Raw genomic sequence first — 26,495 nt, 5'->3', positions numbered from 1 at the left:
CCTGCGCATGCCCAGCGGCTCGGCGCCTTCCGAGCGCTCTTTCGGCCGCGGCTCAAAGAGGCAAAGGCCCTGGACGCGCCTCCTGACCGCCGTGATTTCCGGTTCCATTCGGAGCTGGCCGTTCCGCGCCGCGAGAGGGGCAAAGAGCGCGCAGCGCGTGTTCTATGACAGTTTTGGTTCGGGTTCAGAATCCCGGGTTTTTTTTTGCTGCAGCCACGAGGCTTGAACTCCCCTGGGGTGGTCGGAGGGAGAAACACGGGCTTTTCAGTTCGATTTAAGATTTTTATGGACGTTTTTCATAATTCAGCAATATATAGAAGACTAATCTAAGCAAAAAACAAACCAAAACAGCTACCCAAAATAGGGAAACAGAATAAACAGAAGGTGACATCCACTGCCTCTACCACCCACAGAAGGTAGCAAGAAGAAGAAAGAGAGAGAAGGAGAAAAAGGGGGTCAGTTTTCCTTTTTCCTCCCCTCCATGTTTCGGGGAGTGGTGTCTCTGTGTAGGTGCAAAAACGGAGTCCCGTTCGTGGGCGTAGTGCCAAATGGGTACAGGAAGGGGCAGCTACCCCCCATCAATAAAAATAAATAAAAATACATAGCAAACTGAGTTTCTCCCCCACGACAAAAGGCCTGCACCCCCCAAACAAAAATCCTGGCCACGCTCATGGTCCTTTTAATATGGAAAATAAAATCTCTGCAACAAATGAAGGAAACGGTGAAGCTGCCATCCGAAGTACCTCCTTATGATTTGGAAGAAAAAGGCCACCAGTCCCTTTTAAATCCATGAACTGCAATGCTTCAGGAGCCAGCCATTTCTTAGGAAATGCAGGGAGCGTTGGTTCCCTTGTGAGAGTTTTGTTATGGCAAAGGGATCTGGCTGAGAGGGGATGGGTATTTTTCTTTATCTCATTGCTGGAGGGGGGGGGGCAACAGAAAGCAATAGGTACCCTAATTCTGGAGACTGGAGAAGCTTGCATTGTGATGTGGGGGGCGCTAGCTGAAGAAGGGAGGAGTGGCATTCATTTTATTATTTAAAATAAGTCCAGAGTACTGTTTTAAAAAACTACCGTAAGTTAGGCTTCAAGCAGCCTACAGACTTATCATGGAGTAAGCTTACTTCTGAGTAGATATGTGTAGGCCTATGCACTTAACTGCGGGATAAACCCACTCCAGCCCATGGGGGCAGCAGCTGTTATTACTGCAGCCTTAATAAACACAAACACAACCTTCATGTGAGTGTCTCCCCCCTGTCAGGAATTTGTGCTTTGCGCTGGGAATTGGACAGTTATTCCAGTTTCAGCCCTAGATAACAGAAGCTTTGTCAGCCTGTAGGATTCACTTTAAAACAGGTCACCAGCGGTGGAAGAGCATTTGACAACTAACTGCTTGATCCTAACCGTGATTCTATTCAGAGGTAAAGTCCGTTGAAGTCAATAGGGAAAGGATTACTCCCAAGTAAATGGGTTTAGAGTTACAGGATAAACTGCAATCCGAACCCTACTTCCTGGGAGCTGTAAGGTCTATTGAAGTTCTTTGTGGCACCTTTAAAACTAACCAGTTCAGGCTCCAGTCCTAACTGGGAGTAATCCCTATGGCATTTAATGAGGCTTATTTCAGAGTAATGCATGGCTATAGTGACAGTTACTCACATTAGAAATTTTGACAGCAGGGAATCAGGGACCCCTTCTAAACCTCTTTTCTTTCTTTCTTTCTTTCTTCTTTTCCTTCTCCTCCTGCGATGAGGCTACATTTTAATATTTTAATGTTCCATTATTTTAATGTTGTATTTTATTTTTGTTTTTAAATTGTAATCATTCATCTTGTTTTTATTATTGCTTGTAAGCCGCTCTGAGCCCGGCCTTGGCTGGGGAGGGCGGGGTATAAATAAAAAATTATTATATTATTATTATTAAACCAAGATCAGACGCTTTTCCTTTTAGTTAGGTACTATGTACTTTATGCAACTGCAATGCTTTTGTGTCCACACCTTTGCAAGCGAGGAGGATGGGGGGGGGACAAAACAACTTGGCCCCATCCATGTGACTTTATTGGCCTTCCCTACAAGTAACTTCTGGGGTTGCTCAGTCAAGCATAGAATCATAGATGGAGGGGACCACAAGGGTAATCTATTCTAACCCCCTGCAATGCAGGAATCTTTTGCCCAATGTGGGATTTGAACCCACAGCCCTGAGATTAAGAGTCTCATGCTCTACCACCTGAGCTCTCCATGAGATTCTTCATCTCAGGGTTGTGGGTTCGAGCCCCCCGTTGGGCAAAAAAATCCTGCATTGCAGGGGGTTGGACTAGATGACCCGTTGGTCCCTGTTCCATCTCTACAATTCTATGATTCCTCCCTGGCCACTGGTCACCCCAACTGGTCCAGGGGGTAGCAGCCACCAGTGCACTGTGGTCTAAAAGACATCTCATTAGGTCCATGGGGCAGATTGGAGGTGCTATTGGTGTATTGTCCACACTGAGCAGCCTCCCTGATGGAGCTTAAGAAGGCATCTCTCAGGCATGATGTTGGACGTAGGGCTGGCCCAATCATGAGGCGAGGGGAAACAGGGACCACAGGGCAGCAGCCTCCGGACAACTGGGAGGGACAGCAGACACTTGTGGGCTGCCACTGGCTCTTCCTCTGCAAGATGGACACCTGCCACCATGCACCCACCTGCTGCTACCTGCTGTGTGCCAGCTGCTAGGTGGGGGCACAGCAGTGGGTGGGTGGCAGCAGGTGCACAGTAGAGGAGAAGGCGGGGTGGACTTGGATAATCTTTTGTAATGTGGCTTAGGGCCCTCGTATTTACAGGACCACCTCTCCTGGTCTGCCCCGCAGAGGACCTTAAGTTCCATGAATAACCATAATTTAGAGGTCCCGGGGGCTAAGGAAGTCAGACTATCCTCCACCAGGGCCAGGGCCTTTTCAGTGATGGCTCCAACCTGGTGGAATGCTCTGTCCCATGAGACTAGGGCTCTTCAGGATTTAACCTCCTTCTTTTGGGCCTGTAAAACAGAGCTATTCCACCTGGCCTTTAATTTGAATTCAGCCTGATCTTTTATTTCCCTTCTCTTCCCTCCCCCTCCCTTTTTATGAATTTTATTGTTATTCATGTTTTTATACTGTATTTTATGCTGCTTTTACAATTAAGTGTTTTAATTTTGTTGTTAGCCACCCTGAGCCCGGTTTTTAAACTGGGAAGGCGGGGTATAAATAAAATTTATTATTATTATTATTATTATTATTATTATTATTATTATGGTCCCTGTGTGAGGTCAAAATTCAGTGCCTCAAAATGGATCTTCTCAAGTATGGATCTTCTTAATTTTGCCTCTCCTTAGCTCAGAGCCCTGAGAATATTCTGTTTTGCCTCCAGTGCCAAAACATCCTGGGTCGCCCCAACTGGACGACTTATGGAATCTGACGGGGATTTTCCAATGTCAGCAATCCCGTTGAGCTCCTTACCTCACTGTGGACCAGGGAGATAAGGAGGGCTATTGACTCAATCTCTTGGGAGCCTTGACTTGGACACTGCGCCACTCATTGTGCTCCTTAGTTTTCCTCAGAATTAATGTGGATTGAAGCAGGCCAGGCAATGTCAAGCTGGCTAGCGTAGAAGTGGCAGAGTGCAGCTGACTGAACAGCAAAGCTGCCTGATTGATGGGGTGCTAGAACTGTCAAAGACCTGCTGTGACAAGATTGCTAGACATTTTGAGGACAGAAGGGCTCGCCTTCATGCTGATCTTGATGCTGCTGTAAATACAGACTCTGATGAGGCCTTGAGAGTGTTGCCTTAGTCGATTCTCCAATTGCTGAGGCTTTTCAGTTAGCATAAACTTTATATTACCCCCTATATAGATAGTTGTCTGGGGTAGGAACTTACCGTAATTATGCTGTTTAGGTTGTATTTCTGTTGTATTGACTAAACTTCAGCTTCTAGACGAGAGTGGGATGTGTTATTTCATTTGTGCATGATGTTGTACAGTAAAAAAAATATTTAAAAGAAAAACAAATAAATCAAATGTTGTTCTTGCTGCCCATAATGTTCAAACTCCTAAATGTTAATTACTGGGGACACGCTAACAATTAATTTTAATTTTTATATTTAGAGCCTTGTTATATTCATATTGCCCCTTGTATTTCTGATATTTTTTATGATCTGTGATATTGTGTGTGTTGATGCTGGTCTGTGACCGTATTAATAAATTCATTCATTCATTCTTGCTGCCTTCCAACTCCACCAGAAGACTCTAAACACAAACCTTGGACGAACAGGGCTTTGTCAGTAAAACTGTCTGAATGCCACAGCTGGAAATAAGAGCAGCTGTGTTTAGGATTAAGGACAAGGCAAGTCTAGAATCATATTTCACATTTTGGGTTCTTAACTGTGACATGGGTATAACATCGTCCCATGTGTCTCCTACAAAATACAAAGAAAAATGTAGACCTCAGGACAACAGAGCTTTGAAATGTCTTCCTGTTGGCCAGGGGTCAGTCACCTAGGGATGGTGGGTGAGGGAAGGCCCATCGTGGCCATGAGATGGGCCCCTCAGCACCACAACGGGGTCTGATCCCATGCTGTATTGGTCATTGAATGAGGAGCAGACCACCCCTGGGGGCATGGAAGTCACTAAAGGCACGGGGGCATTTTAAACATGAGCCTGTACATTGTGGGGACTTGGAAGCAGCAACCTTGGAAGAACCAGATGCACAGGAAATAATATATACACAGCATATGATTTAATATTGAATTCATATCCTTTCCTATAAAAAGGTGGGACTTCTGGTGAAAAGGGATATAGAGTACCTGCCACTCTGTTCAGTGATTGACACACGTCTTATATTCATCTTTTGTTTATGGATCTATACATCCCAGTTATTGTATTATAGGTTTTAGATATTTGGTACTCACCTTTTTGGATTTTTGTTTTATTGCCTTTCTGTGCCTTTTTTAATAATAAGATTCAACTCTTTTTATGTATTTTTCTTATATTTATGGGCATCACAGCCATTAGATTTTGTGTATATAGATATAAAGTTCATTTAAGTTTCTTACCCTTGATTTATTTATCTTATGTTGTTGCCTTATTAACCAGGGGTCATTTTCCCCTCTTTTGGTTCTAGTGAGAAGCGGCCTATACTCTACAGTATTTGCTTTGGAGCTCTACATAAAACACACAGCAGAGTCCTTGATGTACATAGCAGGCAGCTCCATCCATTATTATTTTTTAATACACATTAAAACGTAGGCTCTCGTGTTTCATCTAGGCATTCTCACGCTTACATGCTGGAGAAGCACCCTTGCCCTACCTTGGAGGCATCTTCATCACCAAACTCAGAGGAGAGAGAGGCCTCTCAAGATGACTGCATGCAAAGCAGACAGCAAAAAAATAACTTAATATAAGTGCCTGGAGCTGCTTGGCTTTGAATGTCAGCTTGTAGTTACATCCCATGGGTGCACTGCGTGTCCACACACACACACACACACACACACACAAAACCTAGCTAGAGGGAAATTCTTGCATGTCCCGCAGAAGCATTCATTATATTAATATGAAATTAGCTGGTGTGTTTGTACATGGCAACCAGATACACATTTAGAGCCCCAAGGGGAGAGCAGCTCAGCGCCCAAATCAGCTTCCAGGATCTTGGAGACACAAAGCATGCAACCCCAAGGCTCCATCTGGGTCGGTGGGGGGGTCTCCGCTGCTGTCAGGAAAAGGGGTGCTTGCTCTTGCTGGTGACAAAAATGACCTGGGGAGGGAAGTCTACGGTCCTAGGAATCCCCCCTCCTCATTTTCAGACGTTACATTCTTTGCAAACATTCATGCCTAAGGAAGGGCTGGAACAAAGCAGCTGCTCCAACCGGTCGGACAGGTAGAGAAGCTTGTTGACACCGTTATGTTTGCAGCACGCATGCTCCCTCCAAGTTTCCTGGTGGTGCCTTCGCTCAGATACACCTTTGGAAAGGGGGTGGGGGTGAAGGGGGGCACCTCCGGCTCCGGCGTGGGGTCTCTTGCTCTCCTGGAGGAGGGGGATCGGGCCGGGGGGCGCCACCAGAAGCCGCGACCCCTTGCCAGCGCGCCTCACCTGGAACCCCAGGGAAGGGCGGAGTTCCCAGAAAACGGATCGGCCAGGAGGAAAGGGGAAATCGCGGATCTCATCATGCCCAGAGTATTTCTGGTGAAGAGGAGGAACCCGCTGCCGGCCAGTCGCAGCTGGGACGAGCTGCCCGACGAAGAGAGGGCCGACACCTATGTCCCAGGTAAGGCGGAGGAAGCAGCACACCTGGCCGCCCCCCCGCCACCGCACCTCGGCCTCAGCCGGGCTCCTCCCGCCGCTCCCCCCAAACCGGTTAGGCTCTTCTCCAGGAGGCAGCAGTTGCCCCAAACAGCTTGGAAGCCGGATTGAGACCGGCTCTGAATCCTGGCCGCAGGGGACCCAAGCAACGGGCAGAGGAGAGAACTCTGCGTATGCTTCGATGCACCTTTGCTATCACTTCGTAGACGTTAGCGCCGAGTCCGGCATTGAAAAGTTTCTGCGGCTAAGCCCTGGCGGATCTGAAATCGGTTTCCGCAGGAGAAGTTATAACGTTTTCGGCTGCAGCCCCAACCTCCTTTCCCCGGGAGCGAGCCGTACCGAAGTCAATAGGAGTTACTTCGGAGTAGACACGCTTCGGAGCAGGCGGGACGGGACGGGAGTCCCGGGCCGGCCAGTCTCCGCCGGGCTGCTCATCAATGCTGCCCCGCCGCCGAGTTCCACGAGGCTTCCTTCGGGCCAAGTTAACGCGAATCGGATCGCAGCCCCATCCGAATCGTGTACACTCAGAAGTGAACTCACTCCGAAGCAAACATTGGTTGGCTCCCGCTTTGAGCCGCCCTTTCGGCGGATTGCGGCGGTCTCGGGGGTCCTGAGGTCAGGGGCGGGGCTTCGGCGGCGGCTCTCGGCCGGGAAGGGACCGCGTGTCACGCTTTCACACGACCAGAGAGAGACCGAGCGGCCCTCGCTGGCTTTGAACAAGAGCCGCGGAGAAAAGCCGCGCGGGAGGGCTGCTAGCCTGGCGCGCGCGCGACTCGAGGGCTGCCTTCCCCGAAAGGGCAAACGAAACACGTGTCACGACGACGCGGGAGCTTGCGCCTCGTTGGGAGCGGGCGGCGGGGGGCGCTGGAGGCGGAGCGCGGTGACCTTTGCGCTCGACGGCGGGCCGAGCGCTGCCGGTTGCGGCGGGCGAGGCGCCGGGCGGCCCCGGGACCCGCCCTGAGATCAAACAGGCCTCGGGAGGGAGCGCCTTTGTTTGCCGCGCCGCCCCTGAAGGCAGCAGCCCCGCGCTCCAGGTCGGACTGCCCGGTGGGGATCCCGAGAAGAGGAAAGTGAATGGCCCCGAGTTCATCAGCCCTCATTCGGAAGATCACTTACAGATAGGTAGCCGTGTTGGTCTGCCATAGTCAAAACAAAAAATTCCTTCCAGTAGCACCTTAAAGACCAACTAAGTTAGTTCTAGGTATGAGCTTTCGTGTGCATGCACGATGTGTGTATCTGAAGAAGTGTGCATGCACACGAAAGCTCATACCTAGAACTGACTTAGTTGGTCTTTAAGGTGCTACTGGAAGGAATTTTTTGTTTTGACTATGGCAGACCAACACGGCTACCTATCTGTAACTGGAACTATGGAAGGCACCACATTGAGCCGCATGAAATGGAAGTCCATCAACCTCACCAAGAAACTGTGTATCTGAAGAAGTGTGCATGCACACCAAAGCTCATACCTAGAACTAACTTAGTTGGCCTTTAAGGTGCTACTGGAAGGAATTTTTTGTTTCGGAAGTTCACTATTTCACTTTCAGTAACTTTCATCTCAAATTACCCCACCCCCATTCCAGAGCATTGCCATTAACTGTAGATTAGGAGAATTCTCCATTTCACTTACAAGCATGAAGGCATGCGCTGCTACAGGTGCACTAGGGTGTTTCTCTTCCTAGCCACGTCTACCAGATCTAGGGGGCCAAAGGCTCCTCGGCCCCCTCAATATTTGTTTTAAGGAGGTTGGGGCTCCTCAGTCTTCAGGCATCCCTGTGCACGTTGAGCGATGCAGGTCCAGTGGCTGAACACTCAGCCTCCTGTGTCATGTGCATGATTCACATGTACACAATGCACACTGATCTTGGGAGCAACCCAGCACCTCTGCTCTTAATGGTCATTCTACCTGTGGTCACTGCTGGGGATACAGGCCTGCCTGTCTGAAGACACTGTGATTGCCTGCAAAGGATTCCCACATGGTGGAGTTGATGTTGCCTGCCTTGCCAATGGGTCTGGTGCCTTAAACCAGCACATGCTTGGGGATCCTGCCACCTTCCATTCTATGTTCTTGACCAAGCCATCACTGAGACAGAAGTGCAAACATGCTAGGAATGTAGTCTTGGAAGAGCACATCTTCGTTGGAAACTGCCCTGCCATGCCCAGAATCTTCCCAAAACAGCGCATGTGAAAGGCGTTGAAGTGTCACTTCTGACGGTTGTTAGTTACCCTCAATTCACTTCCATAAAGCAGCCTGCTCAACACACACGCCTGGGAGACTTTCATCTTGGTGTTGGACATTAGCATCTCATTCTCCCATACCCTTACGGCCATTGCCATAACTGCCTTGCCAGTACGCTTGTCCAGCTTAGCATCAATGGAGAGGTTTCTGGTTATGGTGGAAACCAGGTAGACAAAATCATCTACCGCCTCAAGTGTGTGGTCACCAGTGCGGATGTGTTTAGTGCTGGTGACATCCTGACGCATGATGTTTCATCAGGCTGACAGTAAGGCCGACTGAATGCCCTGCAAGCTTGGGGCAAAATGGCAGGTCTTCCTCTGAATGTGCTGTCAAGGCTGCATCCTCTGCAAACAACATCTCTTGGGTAAGGACCCTCCACATTTGACATCAGTCGAGAAGGAGGTTTCTGCACTTGCTGTTGGGGAAATGAGGGGCAGATGGGGCTCATTAACCTAGGAAGGTAGCCCACCAAAGAGAAAGAAAACTGTGATCTTAAACCCTTACTGCCTTGTGGCTATACTCATTCATGAGACAGGCTTCAGAGTAAGTTCTGAGGAATAATTAGTATCCACTGCCTTGCAGGACATCTTTGAAAGAAGGCCAAGGAGTAAACCCTACACAAATCTGCAGTGGAGTCCCTAAGGCAGTTGTATGGCGCCTTATATGTCTCCTTCTGGCAATTCCTGCAGCCAAGCTGGGGCCAAATGTTTTGCTTTCCTTTGGACCACATCAGTGAGGGCTTGTCATCTGGGCAGCCCAGGACCTCCACATACATTGCCCAGGTTTGCGCCCTGGAGAGGTCGCTTTAGTGTTGCGAATGCAGCACAAACAACATGGGAGGCCGTTATAAGATATAAGCTCAACCTGACTGGTGTAAGGTACAAGATCTTTGGGTTGCCTTCATTGGTGGGAAAAATAATTGCATCGAACTGGTCAGCTACTGCTCACCTGAGGCCAGGCAGCCCTCAGTCAATAAAGTGCCAATCTGGCACTGTCCACCTTCTTCAGTGAATGTTTGGAACCCAAAGTATCACCCGGCAAGTGGACTCAACCACAGCATCAGGCAACAAAGAAAATAAACAAACCCTCCTGCACTTAGTCAAAACAAAAAAATTCCTTCCAGTAGCACCTTAAAGACCAACTAAGTCAGTTCTTGGTATGAGCTTTCGTGTGCATGCACACTTCTTCAGATACACTGAAACAGAAGTACCCCTCCCCATCTTCTCACTATATAGAAGGGTCTGGAAACTTCTGTTTCAGTGTATCTGAAGAAGTGTGCATGCACACGAAAGCTCATACCAAGAACTGACTTAGTTGGTCTTTAAGGTGCTACTGGAAGGAATTTTTTTTGTTTTGACTATGGCAGACCAACACGGCTACCTCCTGCACTTAGTAAGCTGGAACATCAGGACCATGCGTCCTGGCTTATCCAGTGACCTGCTGCAGGTTGGTGACTCATGGAAGACAACCATCATTGACCATGAGCTGAAAACATTCAACGTCAACATTTTACAGGAGACCATACTAGCTTGGAATGGCAGCCTCCGAGAGAAGGACACATTTTTCTGCCAAGGAGGGCATCTGGAAGAACCACGTATTCCCCACATAAGCCTCACAGTGAGGGGCTCCCTTCTGTTTGTGACAGAACCACCCACCGAGGGATCAGAACACTTGCTTTCCCTCCGTCTCTCAGGCACCTCCGGGTTGGTCAACACCTTGAGCATCCATGCTGCCACTGTGTGCATTGGCATACAGACCAAGGACCAGTTCTAGGAGAAAGTAGACCAGGCTATCAGGAAAGTTCCAGCCTCCAAACACCTATTCCTGCTGAGAGATTTCAGTGCCAGAGCTGGGGGTGATCATCACACATGGAACAACTGCAGAGGCCTCTTTGATATTATTGGCAGCATGAGCAAAAATGGGCAAAGTCTGCTTGAACTGTGCTCACATCACAGCCTTTGCATCAGGGGTCTTTGTTCTTCTCTTCCAAGGCCAGGAAGGTGAGCAATGCCTCCCTACGACACGGGGCTGGTCTCTGCCTGTTTGAAGGAAGCAGTGTGCCTGTTTGAAGGAAGCAGTGGTAAAACCACTCCTTAAGAAACCCTCACTGGACTCAGAACATATAAGGAACTACAACTGCTATTCTCCCATTCTTGGGCAAGGTTATTAATTGGGTGGTTGCAGACCAGATCCAGGCACTCTTGGAGGAAACTGATTTTCAATACCCATTTCAATCGGGGTTTAGGCCTGGTTTTGGCACAGAAACTGTGTTGGTCACCCTATATGATAGGGTATCATATGCGGGTAGCATATGCGGCGCTGGGGTGCAAAGATCCGCCTGGCGCCCCCCCCCCAGTTGCCCAGTCCCAGGCGCGCAGAAGGGTAGAACCGGCTGGCTGCCTCAGCGTCTCACTGGCTCAGTCACCCCTGAACTCGGGGCGCAGAGCTGCCCATAGCAGAAGAGCCCACTGTGGCGCTCTGACCGATGGGCAGGCTCTTCCCCGGACTCAACTTTCGGGCCCTGGACTCTCGGCCTGGCACCCTTGAGAGTCTGCTGCCTGGGTGTCCCGCACCCCTAGCGCCTATGGGTAAGACGGCCCTGGTGGTGACCTCTGTCAGGAGAGAGACAGGGGAAATCATAGAATTGTAGAGTTAGACGGGACTCTTCCTCTAGTCCAACCCCTTGCAATGCAGGGATTTCAGCTAAAGCATGCCTGACAGATGGCCATCCAACCTCTGCTTAAAAACCTCCAAGGAAGGAGTCCACCACCTCCCAAGGGAGACAGTTCCACTGTCGAACAGCTCTTGCCCTCAGAAAGTTCTTCTTGATGTAGTCGGAATCTCCTTTTTTGTAACCTGATTCCATATGATTCTACAGAAGCTTGTGACAACCTTATAGTGTTGTTATCCAGTCTCCTGGCGGTGTTTTTAAATAAAGGAGCCCAGACAAGCTGCTCAGGTGTAGGAGGTATTTTGCAGACAACTGTGTTATGCAGATATCAGAGGATGAGGCTGGTGTGGGAAAACAATGTCAGGAGGAGGACAGTAGTTCCTGCTTCAAACTCTGGGAATCTTAACACACAGACTGAAACTGGCTTTTTAAAGTCAGGTGTGATGCATAATGATTAGCTGATTGTTCTGTATCCCAAGTCTGTGAAACAGATCAGGCCCTATCAAATAAGTGAGTAATTCCAGGAGTATGATGCAAAAATCATTATGCATATGAATGCTCCCTGTTTCTGTCATTTAACCGTGTGCTCAATCTCCAGGAGAGGTGAAGCATGCCCTTCTCAGCAGTGAAGATAGCTGCAGCTTAGAGAGCAGCAGCAGTAGCAGCAGCAGCAGCAGCAGCAGCAGGGACACAGAGGCTGCCAACACCTCGGCTCCTGAATCCACACCAGAGGAGGCGCTTCTGGACTCAGCAGTGAACCGACCCACAGTCAGATCCAAAATCAAGGTACAGACTGAATGAAGGTCACTGGTGGTCAGGGGACAGGAGGCGGGCTGGTGTGGAGGACTCCCTGGCCCTGAATGGGATAACTGTGCCCCTGAAGGACCAGGTGCGCAGCCTGGGAGTCATTTTGGACATGCAGCTGTCCATGGAGGCGCAGGTCAACTCTGTGTCCAGGGCAGCTGTCTACCAACTCCACCTGGTACGCAGGCTGAGGCCCTACTTGCCCACGGACTGTCTCGCCAGAGTGGTGCATGCTCTGGTTATCTCCCTCTTGGACTACTGCAATGCACTCTATGTGGGGCTACCTTTGAAGGTGACCTGGAAACTACAACTAATCCAGAATGCGGCAGCTAGACTGGTGACTGGGAGCGGCCGCCGAGACCACATAACACCAGTCTTGAAAGACCTACATTGGCTCCCAGTACAGTGGTACCTCGGGTTACATACACTTCAGGTTACATATGCTTCAGGTTACAGACTCTGCTAACCCAGAAATATTACCTCGGGTTAAGAACTTTGCTTCAGGATGAGAACAGAAATTGTGCAGTGGTGGCGCAGTGGCAGCAGGAGGCCCCATTAGCTAAAGTGGTGCTAATGAGGAACAGTTTCAGGTTAAGAACAGACCTCCAGAATGAATTTCTTAACCTGAGGTACCACTATACTTTTCCAAGCACAATTCAAAGTGTTGGTGCTGAGCTTTAAAGCCCTAAACTGCCTCGGCCCAGTATACCTGAAGAAGCGTCTCCACCCAGGGAGTAGTACTGGGTCCAGGGAGCAGTATTGGGAGACTGCTTTTTCATGCTCCTCGCAGTAAGGATCTGGCCTCCATATCCCTACCTCCATGTTATCATCCACACTAAACTTGTGAGAAATAAGAAATCATGTGAGTTAACATTCCAGTAGAGGAGCAGAAGGGGATCACAAAAGTTGTCTGATAAGAAATTATGTTTAAATTTTATATTTTTAAACATCTATATGTCATTATCCCAAGGAAATAAGGCAACGGGCAGGCACAGTTTGTCAGTTGCAGATTGGCAGACCTAAAGTTCTGCAGGCTTGCTCCAGGACATACTTTAGTTCTCTGAGGGACCTTCCCAGCTCCTCAGTTAGGACCTGTGACTCTTAAGATCCTGTTTTATTTTCCTCTCTTAGTTCACGACTGGCACTTGTGGAGAGGCCTTGTTGTACAACTGTGAGCTATGCGGCAAAGGATTTCGCCTGCAGCGCATGCTGAACCGCCACACCAAGTGTCACAGTCAAGTGAAGAGGCACTTGTGCACCTTCTGTGGGAAAGGATTCAATGATACTTTTGATCTGAAAAGACACGTAAGGACACATACAGGTAAGAAATGAGGTGCACTTTCCATTCCTTCGCAATGTCCATAGGAAAGTTTGATCTATTGACTGTTTGTGTATTGATTTAAAGGATTTTTCTTCTACTCTTCAGGGGGGAAAGAAAAGTTCCCAGAGCAGCTTAGAAATCTCAATGATAAAACAGATAAGCCCATTTGCTTTTTGCATATGAACACACCAAGTAGCTTCTGGTTCAAAAGGAGTGGGGGACTTCAGGGCCAGGGCACAAGTATGGACCCCAAGACCTCAGTGTCCAACTGTGGAAATCTGCCCAGGCCACATGCTCTTGCTGGCCCTGCTCTGCACCCTTCTCTAGTGATTTTACCCCACTGGTATCACTGGCCATGACCTCTTTCCCCACCCCTCCTCATCTAAGGTTGCTAACAAGCAACTTGCAGCTTGCACACGTTTAAGCCCTTGCAACCACAGCTTTATGTGCCTGGTGGCCAGGTGGCTGAAAACGCACCAATTAGACACACACAAGGCAGAGTGCTAAAAAGCTCTTCTGGATTCTGGGAAGGTTCAACATGAGTTCTAAGAGCATCCAGAGCCCGGTAAGCAAGGTAGAGAGAAAGGACTGCTGCCTTCAGGGAAGCAGGGGTGGTTCCACCAAGGTTGTTTTGATTATACACGATTTTGGCTTTACAAGCAACCCCCCAGAACGTAACCCTAGCGTAAGTTGCAAGCCTACTGTATTCCTCTGAAAAGGAGCAGCAAATACTAACACTGTTTTGTGTTCGTTTCAAATTAAAAGGCAGCGTTCAGCTATTGCAAATACTGCACTGTTAATCTTGAGCTCTCCAGCACCCTTTATTTTCCAAACGTTCATATTTTTTCTAATTTATATAATTATGCATTTTTACACTAATTTCTAGACTTCCCCTCTAGTTTTGACAGCTTTGGGGAGGGAAAAGAAGCTATGCAAGACATGGAAGCCTGGTGCAACTATTATAAATATTACCCAGTTTCTCCCTTATAAGTATTTTCAAACATATATTTTCAGCTATAAAGGATAGAAGCAAATTTCTGAGTTATGCAGAAATATTAATTTTGTGGCCTGTACCACTTTCAGCCCTTTCCCCCAAAGATTACAACATACAACATCATCAGCTACAGTTTGCAGTGATCAAATCTGTAAACGTATGTAATGGAGTTAAATGCTGGGGATTATTTTTAGAATGTTCCTTAAAGTTCCTAAAAATTACATTTCAGGAATCCGCCCATACAAATGCGAGATCTGCAACAAAGCCTTTACCCAGCGTTGTTCCCTGGAATCACACCTTAAAAAGATCCACGGAGTGCAGCAACAATATGCTTACAAACAACGAAGAGATAAACTGTATGTCTGTGAAGATTGTGGCTACACAGGCCCAACCCAAGAGGACTTGTACATGCACATCAGTAATGTTCATCCTGGAAGTGCTCTTCTGAAGAAAACATCCAAAAAACTTGCAGCTGTTTTGCAAAACAAACCGATCTCTCCAATGGAGATGAGCCCAGAAGAGACTAGGGAGCAACAGTAATACTTCACTGCATTGTAGTGGCCAAATGAGTTGGAAGTTTACAATTGTCTGAAGTCAGGTTGCCAAGTGTCATGGTCTGACAAAACGTTTCAGGGTTTTAGTGGCCCTGTTGAAATCTCTAGAGGAAGGGAAGACTGAAATCTCTTGGGCAGGCAAGCTAGCGTCTGTTTGGCTTAAGAGTTTTCAACTATTCTCACTGTTAGTACACACAGGCCCATTATATCAGATTCTTCCCTCGACCTGTCAGGTGCTGCCTTCAGCCTATGTCACTAAACTCTGCTCGTAACCTTGCAGGATTTACCTTCTGAGTTGCAAAGCGCCATCCTTTAGCTCCCTATTCTCTGAACTCTAGGAGACATGGCGACCCTGACCAGAACTGAATTCAAAAGGAAGACAGCACTCAACCTGGTCTGATCAAACTGTCTGGGTACTTAATTTCTGAACGTGAATAAAATCTCCCCAGTATGGGGCGAACACAGTACAGTACATAGCATAATCTGAATTGTGCTTCGTTCTCTCTCAGCCTTTGTACAGACATCTAATACGTGCCTTTGATAAAGAAACCGTTGCCTACAGCTATAACGTATTTGACCAAAATAACTGTATTTAATTTGAATACAGGTAACTGGCCTAGAATTCAAATAAAATATTTTTGTCAATAACACACTAACCATCATTTGTATTCCCCCTCCCCACCAAAAAACCAAAGCCTGCTATGAAATATTCCAATAAAGTTATTTATGACTCTATTTGAAAGCATGTTTGTGTCCAAGCTTGTGGTGGCGCTCCCTCTGTGGTGTCCACCCAGCTCCCATTGTGCTTAGTGGGAAGAGAACTGAGCTATGCTAGCTCAAGGGCTGCTGGTGTCAGAAAGGTGCTTCTGGGGGCATGTCGGGGAACAAAAGGGCTTAGGTGCCTGTGGATCCTCAGTCATGGAGGTGTACGTCCAATGCCCAGCTCCCACACCAGCAGGGCATCCATGGCTGTGGAGCTTTCCGCAGGCTTACTGGGGTGGGATGGGGTGGCGTAAGTCCCCTCCCTGCATCAGACTTCCCTCTCTGCTAGTAGGGCAGGACCTCAACTGTATCCTCAGGTGGCTCTTGGCTAGCTTTGGAATGGAACCCAAATTAGCAATAGATTTAAGTGTGGATTTCCACACAGCTATATAACCATATAACACCGGTCTTGAAAGACCGACACTGGCTCCCAGTACGTTTCTGAGCACAATTCAAAGTGTTGGTGCTGACCTTTAAAGCCCTAAACGGCCTCGGCCCAGTATACCTGAAGGAGTGTCTCCACCCCCATCGTTCTGCCCGGACGCTGAGGTCCAGCACCGAGGGCCTTCTGGTGGTTCCCTCACTACAAAAAGCCAAGTTACAGGGAACCAGGCAGAGGGCCTTCTCGGTAGTGGCACCTGCCCTGTGGAACGCCCTCCCACCAGATGTCAAAGAGAAAAATAACTACCAAACTTTTAGAAGACATCTGAAGGCAGCCCTGTTTAGGGAAGCTTTTAATGTTTAATAGGTTATTGTATTTTAGTGTTCTTTTGGAAGCTGCCCAGAGTGGATGGGGAAACCCAGCCAGGTGGGTGGGGTATAAATAATAAATAATTAATAATAATAACAACAACTACAATTAATTAGCTATTGAATCAGAGCTATGTCCTGGGAACACAATGTAATCCATCTATGCAAACCATTTTTCATTCAGGCAACGTCTTCCTAGAATTTATTGTTTGTAGTCAGGTCACCTCAAAACAGCACCTCAACAGTTTGGAGCAAGGCGGTCAGCGTTTGTGCAATTTCAAATTTAATCTGCTGCTTGGAATATGATTCACATTATAAACTTTTCACGCAATGGAAATTACAGTGGAATCCCTCTACAGCAGGAGCAGTCCTGACCCCAGGGACGACTGGTTTTCGTGTCAAGAAGAATTCTAGCCACCCTTTTCTTTTACAGTAAACCCAGCATAAGATCTTTTCACCATGATGGGAGTTGTTAATCACCTGTCATGGATGCAAAAGAGTGGTGGGGGCGCCAGCTGGGGAACCCCCTAGGGGACTGGGGGTGGGATGAAAATGACTGGTCAGAGGGAGAAGGCACAGCTGTGCTCCCTGCATGAGAGGCCCAGGCAGTCCATTGAACCCAGCTAGGCAGAATTAATCAGAAGGGAAATTCTGTATGCAACCATGGCTGCCAGAATGAGCAACTCTTAGCTTAATACCACCCACTATGTTTTCCTGGTAGCATTTAGTTCCTCCATTTGCTTCAAAGTAAAAAAAGCGAATCTGCCTCAAAGGGACTTAAATTTAAAAAGGGTCACACAATTCCAAAGTCTTTCTCTTTATATTCTTCCAGGCGAAGCAGCCACTTGTTCCAGTACTGACAGCATAGCTCAGAGTCTATGTAATGTGCATGTGCAGGAGAACCATCTTTGTAGGCGACCACAAGGAGGCCACAGTCAACCTGAGGAACAAAGCAAGTTCAGGAGAGGTTATGCAAGCGAAATGCTCAGCAAAGTGACTTTTTTGTTCTAGACTTAGTCTTCGACTCTTTCTACAGAATGAATTTGCTAGACATGCTGTCAGGCCTGCCGCTAGGTCCCAGCTCACAGAGGACCAGCGCCCAGTGGATGTCATATACAAAAGTCTTTATTGAAGTTTAGTTTCCATTTCCAAGCTCTGGGCGCGCAGACCCATGTCTTGACGCTAGACCGGCTAAGTTCCCTCTGACTCGCTGCTGAACCCACACCAGTTTAAGATTCTAGCCTTGCTCCACCTCCTACGCTGTTCTTTCCTCCTCTGGGTCCTTCTGCCCTCTGATCTTATCTCCTTCCTGGATTCCTCTGACGCTGACCCCCCTGAGTCTCGCCCTTCCTTTCGGCGGGCTTTAGGACCTGGCTCCCTGTCAGGACTCCCTGCTGTGCCGCTCTCCTGTACATTTGAACTTGGCGCGCGCGCCCAGCCGGTAACTTTCCTTCTGACTGTTTCCCCGCTCCCTGATGTGGGCGTTGCCAAGCCTGACTCCTCTCCTCCCGCTGGAGATGAGAACACTGGTCCCGACTCCTGGGACTCCCCCTCCCCACTGCGCTCTGGTGGAGAAGCTGGTCCTGATTTCCAACTGCTGCTCAGGGACTCCCCGCTGGCCCCTCCCTCCTGGGGCTTCCCCCCTGGAACCCCCCTCGCTCTGGCCATCGGTGCTCCCTTCTGTGAGTCCTCCGATTCGCTAGAGAGGCTTGTGGATTGACTCTGCCCACTGTCACTGCCTGCTCCCCCTTCGTACTCCTCCTCCTCACTTTCGATTTGCTCACTCTGCTTTGCCTCTGCTCCTGAACCCCTGACACATGCACACAGAGCTAACACTACAGTGTGGGTTGGGCAAGTGAGTGATAGAGGTCTCTGTGGGTGGAGGAAGCTTTTTCTATTAGCTCAGTCCTTACTCAGGCAACTTACCTGGTTTCCTTCTGGAGGAGAGCAGGAAGAGGCCTCTCTTACCCCATGCCCTTACAGAAACTAAGCAAACAAACTACCGTATTTTTCGCCCTATAGGACGCACCGTCCCGTAAGGCGCACCTAGTTTTTTTTGGGGGGGGGGGAAATAAAGGGGAAAAAATTATTTCCCCCCCAGGCGCGGGGCTGGGGTGGGGGAGGCCCGAGCTTCCCCCGACCCCAGTCCCCAAACAGGCAGCTCTCTGCAAGCCGTGGGAGCCCAGGGCTGGCTCCCGCTGCTTGCGGAGAGGTCCGCGAAGCCTGGACGCGCTGAGCTCAGCGCGCGCAGGCTTCGGCATGCAGGCAACTCTCCGCAAGCAGCGGGAGCGCTCCCGCTGCTTGCGGAGAGGTCCGCGAAGCCTGGAGAGCGAGAGGGGTTGGTGCGCACCGACCCCTCTCGCTCTCCAGGCTTCAGTGAAAGCCTGCATTCGCCCCATAGGACGCACACACATTTCCCCTTCATTTTTGGAGGGGAAAAAGTGCGTCCTATAGGGCGAAAAATACGGTACTTTGCCCCAGCTCACCCAAGGTATAGGAACAACACCTTTTCGCCCTCCCCACCCTTCACTGTCCTTATTTTTCTGGAATGTCATAGGATAAGACAGATTCAGCTCCAGAATGAGCATGTGGAAATAAGAGGCAGCAAGTGCAAAAACTTATTTGAATTGTCACGCTACTCAGCAGCTGCCCAGTTTACTGACCTGAAAGTTGTAATTGGCATCGTGGTTAATGGCTCCTATGTATGCTGCAACCTGGAGTGGATTGTCAAACGTATTCCGAAGAAATGGTTTCACTTTCCCTGATGTCTTCCATTCAATTGCACATAATTTCCCACTGTGTGCCCAAGCGTAAAAAGAAAACACAGTTAAGAATCAGCCAGCCAAAATGCTTGTGCTTTTTGCAGACCCTCCTCGCTGAGGGAGGGGGGTGAGGGCTTGTCCAACACCACACTGAGCAAGAGGCTCCCTGTTGCTTCCGGTTGTATAAATTCATCAGCGAAGTTTCTCATTGCTGACACAAGTGCTTCTAAAATCAGCACAACATAAGAGAGCCCATCCCAGGGCCCAGGTGAAGAGTGGAGACTTGTGCTGTTGTCAGGCTGCAGAGCTTGTGGAAGCCACTCAGCTACCTGAGGCAGAGGCAGCTCCTTCTGCTCCTGTTTTGTTACTTCAACAGAGGTGGCAATTTAGATGTGCCAAAGCTCTCTGGAGTCTCTCTCCTGATAGTCACTTCATCTGATGAAGGGACTAAGGAATGTAGGGTCCTTCAAGAGTGAAGAATTGTGGACAGAGTACCCCTGAAGAGTGCACTGAAATCAGATTTAATGTATTTGTTATGTGTGCGTTTTAATAATTTTTTTTAAAAAAGGTGCTTGTACTGCAGCTTTGCTGCCATGGCAGCAAATAGTAGATAGCTTTACAGCAGTAAAATTAAAAAATGTAAAATCTATCAATCTACTACAGTGGCACCTTGAGTTACAAACGCCTCAGGTTACGAACACTTCAGGTTACAAACTCCGCTAACCTGGAAGAGTTACCTCGTTGAGAACTTTGCCCCAGGATGAGAACGGAAATCGTGTGCCAGCAGCGCAGTGGCAGCACGCCTCTAGTTAAGAACAGTTTCAGGTTAAGAACGGACCTCCAGAATGAATTAAGTTCATAACTATAAGTACCACTGTACTTGGCTATTATACCTTTATAAAAAACCACAAACCATTTAAAGCATGAAATAAATATATGCAAAGGTGGTACAAAAGCTAGGTGGCAATAACTATGCAGAATCCCCCTACACTTTTTCTCTGAGTGGCCTGTTTTGCTGGTCTAGTAAGCACAAAGCCACCCAATTTATTATTAGGGAAAAGGATGACCTAATTGAGTCACTTTGGGCAAGCTACCTTGGCTTCACTCTTGACTCAACTCCCAGAGTTTGGGAGAGGATGAATGGGATACGGTCTCCTGTGTCTCAGTTTGCAGCATAGGGCAGGTATAAATCTAGATAGTTTAAACATTTAGGGCACAAGGCACCTGAAGTTAGACACTTTTGTCCCATTGGTTTCAATGGGAAAGCAAAGCATATGCCTAAGTCAAAATTACTTTAAAGCATTTAACATTGTTGGGAGCGTTCACGTACAGTATTATGCAAAGTTAGCCACTCACCGATATTCTGCCACACAATCCACTAGGCCTTGGTAATGAAGGGTCTCATGCTGTACTGCACTTTCAAGGACTCTCACTCCAGTAACATGTTCCAGCACATGCCGCACACTTCTTATGTAGCCAGATACATTGGTGTCTTCTTCCTGCTCCACAGAGATTTCTTCAGCTAAGAGTAAAGTTTCCATGGCTGCATGGAATAATTTACCTTGTTGAAATATATCTGCAAAACAAGACAAAATAATTATACCGAGGAATTATTCAAATTTTGGCTTTGCAAGGTTAATGCTGCAGACCATTTCACACATATATTGAACATATATATTATTTCATAACCTGATTTATCGGAACTTGATGACTTGCAGATCAATGTATGAACTGCTGTGACTGAACAGTAGCATGTTCATATTCATCTACTATATATTTTGATGGCTTGAGAATTTGTCCACTATACAGAGTATGAAAGTAATAAAAACAAAAATGGGGGAAGACAACTTGGGGTATCAAGAGAAGGGCAGTATATGCTGTACTGCACATTCAAGGACTCTCTCTTAACATCTTATTAAATTAGGACTCGTAGGGAAAATGCTTCATAACCCAAGACCCAAGGCACCTGACCCTCAATAATTTGGAAACAGCCTAAGCAACTAAGCATTCTAGTGCCAAGAATGACCTGATTCACAGTAGACTCCTGAAGAAAAGTCCCTTCTACTCCCTTAGCATTGGTTCTGTGTGTGTTCAGACAGCTCTCAAGATATCATTGCCAAACTCTGCACAAGGGACCTGGGAGAAGAGCTGGTGGAAGAGGAGTGGAAGAAATTTAAAGACTATCTACAGAAACAGTGTAAAATTTATGAATGCTAAAATGATGTTGGATTAAAAATAAGTGGCATTAGTGACAAAGTTAGAAAGAGTATGCAAAAATGAATTGAATGAATTGATGGATGAAAATATTTGAGTTGTAATATGTTAAGATACAAAGTTAACGATGATAATTGAAAGAGGGCAAGGATTTGCTGATTTGATGGGAAATCAGCAAATGGGAATACAAAAAGGGGAGGTGTGAGGAGGTCAAGGAAACAAGTTAATAAGTTTTAAAGTTAAAAAAGGAAAAATGGATTTTTTGTTTTTTCTTTCTATTTTTATTTACTTTTTGTTTTTTGTATCTTGTATTTTTCTTTTCTCTTTTTTCGCTGTATTTTGTTATGATTTTGTAAAATTTCAATAAATATTTATAAAAAAAACAAACAAACTCTGCACAAGGGTTCCCAAAGTGGTCACAGCAGTTTTCATCAAAGTTGATCCACCAGCCACCATTTTTAATCAAGACGGTGGTCCAAAATGTGACTCTAGTATGACTTTGGCCATTTTTTGATGTTAAGGGTCCAGTTTGATGTGGCTTCCCCCATAATGGTTCCAACCTGTACCAATTTCTACTGAGCCAGTCAGCTGCTGAAAACTAATAAAGTCTATAATGGGTGCCTTTTACCTGGATTGCACATTATGTCCCTTAACTATGGTTTGTTCATGAAAATAAGCCATGGTTTGTTGCTGGCTTACTAACATTAGCTATGACTTAGCATTACAAGTGAAAACAGGCACCTGTAGTCTGCTGTGTCACCCCACCCAAATCACTTGTCAAACAACAAAGGTGCTAGACAAGGGTGGCTTGAAAATAAAGCCACTCTCAGTTCCCAGCTCCTCTCACTGGTGCTTTTCCTGAAGCTGACATTGCTGGAAACTCTGCCTAGTAACTGGACTCCTTCTGCTACTGAACTCCACTCCACTTAAGCTGAGTCACAGCTGCAGCTTAAGCTGGAGCTGCAAACTTCTTTGAACAATCACTTTGCGACAGCTGCATGCTTGACTGATTTTAGATGGTGAATGAACCAAATTTGTGAGCATGCTGTGACCCTTAAATTTCATCCCTTGTTTAGCTTGTATCTCATGCAGTATCTGCAGCTGAAAAGGTTTTTAAGCCGCACCTGTCCTATGTGACCTTAATGTAAAGTTCTTGCAACAACAGAAACCCTTCTGGGTGTGTTATATTTATGTTGTTAGGATGGGGGTTCAAACAGATGGGCTTGCACAGTTGGAAAAGGGGAGGGAAAGGGATGTGTGTGAAGTGCTGTCTTGAAACAACTGCACTTTATCCTGGTAGGAAGAGCTCACAGATTTGATAGCAAAGCACAGAAAGAAAATACAGAGTGGGTGTTGAGCAAAATGAGGTTCCATTTCTGACACTGATTTGACTGACAGATTAAACTTACTGATGTGTACATTAGTAAAAGAAAAGGGGTAGGGGAAAGGCAGTGGTGATTTTTACTAAATTACATTGCTGATTCCTACTAAACTCAGAACATGGAATCATTGATTAATTCGCCCCTTTTTTTCTTGGTGATTTCAATCAACCCACCCTAGGATGTTCTCATATAGATAGATAGATAGATAGATAGATATTCAATGCATTTAGTCATTGCTTACTTTTAGTGTATTCAGCAAAACCCTCTATCCCAAGTTCTAGAATCATTCGCTGTTTCCACTTCTCCAGATAAAAAGCTTGCTCCACAGGCATGGTCTGTTGTAGAACAGCTGTCACACTAGCCAAGTTTTTCCTTTGCAAACTGATTTGCAAAGGCGGTCCCGGAACAGTTTCTTGAGGCAAAGAGCTCTTATTGGGATTCATTAGAGGACTCCAGTTCCTACAAACTTTTGGTTCATCCTCCTGGTCTGAGTTCTTATATTTCCTTTCTGTTCCATTTAGCATGTTATCTTCTTCAAATACCAATTCAGGTCTTTGAGAACTGTCTTTGTAGGATGTGAGGTAGTTGATCAAATCTCTGTATTTTTCTTGGTCAATGTTTTCATACCGGATGATTGTTTTCTTCTTCCCATAGAGAGAGCACGAAGCAGCAAGTGATCTAAACCTGAATCCTTCCTGGTTCAACATTCCTCTCAACAACATTGGGATTCTCCAACATTTTCTGTTAATGCAGAGAAATGACATCATACTGCAAGACAGTATTTACAGAAGGCTGACTCCAGAAGATGTTTCATTGAGAAATGCTTCTACTTTCCCATAATTTTCCTATTAAATATAAAAAGCTTTGGTTATTTGCTGTGTGCTGTCAGCTGGTCTGCCACTACTACTGTCAGGGTGATACATCAAATATGCTTCAGATAGCAGATTTTGAGGTAACAGTGAAGTGCAGCAAAGTATGACATATTCAATAAATAATTGCATTTTACCAGCAAGAGGGGTACAACTTAATCCTAAAATGTATTGGGCTCTCCAACTACTACCATGTATTCTTAGCTGCATTGAGGCTAATTGCTCAGAAGGAAGTGCAATTAGTATCTGAGATAACCCGTTTCCCCCCCAAACCTGGGTCTCCAGCTGTTTTCGGACTACAAGTCCCATCATCCCTGACCATGAGTCCTGCTAGCTAGGGATGATGGGAGTTGTAGTCACCACGGTCGCTTTCGCAGCTGAATAAAGCCGGAGCCCTGAAGAAGAGCAGTCGGAATGGGAAGCGGCTGGAGCGAAAGACAACTCCTTAAGAGCCACCTGAACAAGAGGCGGGAGTCACCCGGCTCGACCTCCACGTCCCCCGAGAGCGACGCCGGCCTCAAACACCCCGACGGCCTCCTTCAGCAGCTCGCCTCACGACGTCACTTCCGCCCGCCTTGTCCGCCGGTAGCGAAGACCGGCAGGAGGCAAAGGAGAAGGCTAGAGATAGAACACGGTGATTGCTACGCGCGGGAGGATATTCCGGGTTTCTTTTTTCTTTTTCTTAATGTAAAGTGCCATTTATTTCATCTCCCCATGGGGAAAATAGTTTCTTAAAAAAATAAAAGCACCGTCAAAACGCTCAGCACATTCTTAAACCCCTTTCCCCCAAGAAACCAAAGCCGGAAAAGGAAACATAACCAAAAATCTTTTTGAACCGTAAAATGCACCCCCCACACACACCCAGCAGAAGCCTCACTGTTCAGATATATTTAGTTACAGATAGGTAGCCGTGTTGGTCTGTCATGGTCAAAACAAAATAAAAAAATTCCTTCCAGTAGCACCTTAAAGACCAACTGAGTTAGTTCTAGGTATGAGCTTTCGTGTGCATGCACACTTCTTCAGATCTGAAGAAGTGTGCATGCACACGAAAGCTCATACCTAGAACTAACTCAGTTGGTCTTTAAGGTGCTACTGGAAGGAATTTTTTTATTTTGTTTTGTTCAGATATATATGCATTATGGGGGGGAAAAGTACAGTAATTAGATCACATGATCCCACTAGTTCATTGACAACTTTTAACTCAAACACTGAATATTATCCATTCAGATCAATATTCCGGGTTTCAATAAACTTTCCCTTCCCTCTCCCCGCCCACCCGACGGGAGGAACCCAGAAGCAAAGCACAGTTCCTGTCCTTACTCCGCGTGCATTTTGTTATTTGTGTGCTTCAAGCCATTTTGCATAGTGCGATTTAGTAAAATCTTTCTGTGTTGGGAGTCCTTGCTATGCCGGGAAGGATCCGCCCAAGCCTCTTGTCTTTGACCACAAAGGGACAGGCTTCCAGGTTTTAGGGGGCCCTCGGCAAAGCGCCCCCAAACGGCCTCTCCACCGGCATGCCTGGACAGTCCCCCCACGTAGCCGTCCCAATGTCCCCCCACGTAGCCGTTGCATGATGCGGGTGGCCCTCCCCACGCCGGCTTCCCCCTGGAGATGCAAAGTGCCCTCCTTCGCAAGCCGTCAGGTCAGTCACCTGAGAATCAGAGCTCATCCCCCGCCCTCCGCTCACCTGCAGGGAGTCTGCCCTGGCTGGGCTAATTTGGAGGCCACACCCACGCTGCCAGGTGACTCCTGCGAGGTTTGTTATTGTTGTTTAGTTGTTTTGTCGTGTCCAACTCTTCGTGACCCCCTGGACCAGAGCACGCCAGGCACTCCTGTCTCCCACTGCCTCCCGCAGTTTGGTCAAACTCATGCTGGTAGCTTCAAGAACACTATCCAACCATCTTGTCCTCTGTCGTCCCCTTCTCCTTGTGCCCTCCATCTTTCCCAACATCAGGGTCTTTTCCAGGGAGTCTTCTCTTCTCATGAGGTGGCCAAAGTATTGGAGCCTCAGCTTCACGATCTGTCCTTCCAGTGAGCACTCAGGGCTGATTTCCTTCAGAATGGATGTGTTTGATCTCCTTGCAGTCCATGGGACTCTCAAGAGTCTCCTCCAGCACCAGAATTCAAAAGCATCAATTCTTTGGTATCTGAAGAAATGTGCATGCACACGAAAGCTCATACCAAGAACTGACTTAGTTGGTCTTTAAGGTGCTACTGGAAGGAATTTGTTTTAATTCTTTGGCAATCAGCCTTCTTTATGGCCCAGCTCTCACTTCTATACATCACTACTGGGAAAACCATAATTTAAACTATATGGACCTTTGTCAGCAAGGGGCCCCCAACATATTGGTACCTAATGCCTAAGTTGAGTAGGCCAGCCTTCTTTATGGTCCAGCTTTCACTTCCATACATCACTACTGGGAAAACCATAGCTTTAACTATACGGACCTTTGTTGGCAAGGTGATGTCTCAGGTTTTTAAGATGCTGTCTAGGTTTGCCATCGCCTTTCTCCCAAGGAGCAGGCGTCTTTTAATTTCGTGGCTGCTGTCACCATCTGCAGTGATCATGGAGCCCAAGAAAGTAAAATCTCTCACTGCCTCCTTTTCTTCCCCTTCTATTTGCCAGGAGGTGATGGGCCCAGTGCGAGGTTAATGAAGGGTTAATGCAGCCCTTGGGCCATAGAGGTCTCGGCTGTGTTGGGTGTTGTCCAAGCCCACATCGGGACCTGCTGCCCCGTGGGTCCTGTCGTCCTAACCCTCAGCTCTCCTCCTGGGCCGGCCGGCGCTGCCCACCTTTCCTCCCCATCCCCGGACACGGGACTCAAGGCGGCTTAGGGAGGAGGAGGAGATGCACGGGCAGCTGCAAACGGGG

The 26,495-nt window shown here is 47.4% G+C and overlaps 2 protein-coding genes across 2 annotated transcripts; one reads left to right on the top strand and one right to left on the bottom strand.

The window, feature by feature from the left end:
- The first annotated feature begins 5,890 nt into the window (after positions 1-5,890).
- Positions 5,891-15,619, top strand: OVOL2 (ovo like zinc finger 2). The gene is made up of 4 exons (XM_081872856.1): positions 5,891-6,269; positions 11,810-11,997; positions 13,147-13,336; positions 14,560-15,619. Exons 1-4 carry the CDS (start codon positions 5,906-5,908, stop codon positions 14,868-14,870), a joined length of 1,053 nt encoding a protein of 350 aa, XP_081728982.1. The 5' UTR covers positions 5,891-5,905; the 3' UTR covers positions 14,871-15,619.
- Positions 15,620-16,656: 1,037 nt separating this feature from the next.
- MGME1 (mitochondrial genome maintenance exonuclease 1) lies at positions 16,657-24,206 on the bottom strand. The gene is made up of 5 exons (XM_081873558.1): positions 24,080-24,206; positions 22,996-23,599; positions 20,515-20,734; positions 19,060-19,192; positions 16,657-17,336 (listed from the first exon to the last, which is right to left on the bottom strand). The coding sequence occupies exons 2-5, from the start codon at positions 23,519-23,521 to the stop codon at positions 17,190-17,192; spliced, it is 1,026 nt and encodes a 341-aa protein (XP_081729684.1). The 5' UTR covers positions 23,522-23,599; positions 24,080-24,206; the 3' UTR covers positions 16,657-17,189.
- Between the last annotated feature and the right edge of the window lie 2,289 nt (positions 24,207-26,495).

The sequence above is a fragment of the Podarcis erhardii genome (genome assembly GCF_964252035.2).
Source record: "Podarcis erhardii genome assembly, chromosome: 8".
Classification (NCBI taxonomy): Eukaryota; Metazoa; Chordata; class Lepidosauria; order Squamata; family Lacertidae; genus Podarcis; species Podarcis erhardii.
Note: the sequence above shows the minus strand (reverse complement) of the source record. Positions and strands in the feature narration are given on the sequence as shown.

Bases quoted from the DNA above. Each gene is read 5' to 3' on its own strand.
- OVOL2 (XM_081872856.1), top strand. From the start codon at position 5,906: ATGTTTGCAGCACGCATGCTCCCTCCAAGTTTCCTGGTGGTGCCTTCG. The intron at 11,998-13,146 runs GTACAGACTGAA...TTCCTCTCTTAG, and splicing joins CAGTCAGATCCAAAATCAAG to TTCACGACTGGCACTTGTGG. The intron at 13,337-14,559 runs GTAAGAAATGAG...ATTACATTTCAG, and splicing joins ACACGTAAGGACACATACAG to GAATCCGCCCATACAAATGC.
- MGME1 (XM_081873558.1), bottom strand. From the start codon at position 23,521: ATGATGTCATTTCTCTGCATTAACAGAAAATGTTGGAGAATCCCAATG. The intron at 19,193-20,514 runs GTGAGTGGCTAA...TTGGGCACACAG, and splicing joins GATTGTGTGGCAGAATATCG to TGGGAAATTATGTGCAATTG. The intron at 17,337-19,059 runs GTCAGTAAACTG...TTTGTTCCTCAG, and splicing joins ATGCCAATTACAACTTTCAG to GTTGACTGTGGCCTCCTTGT.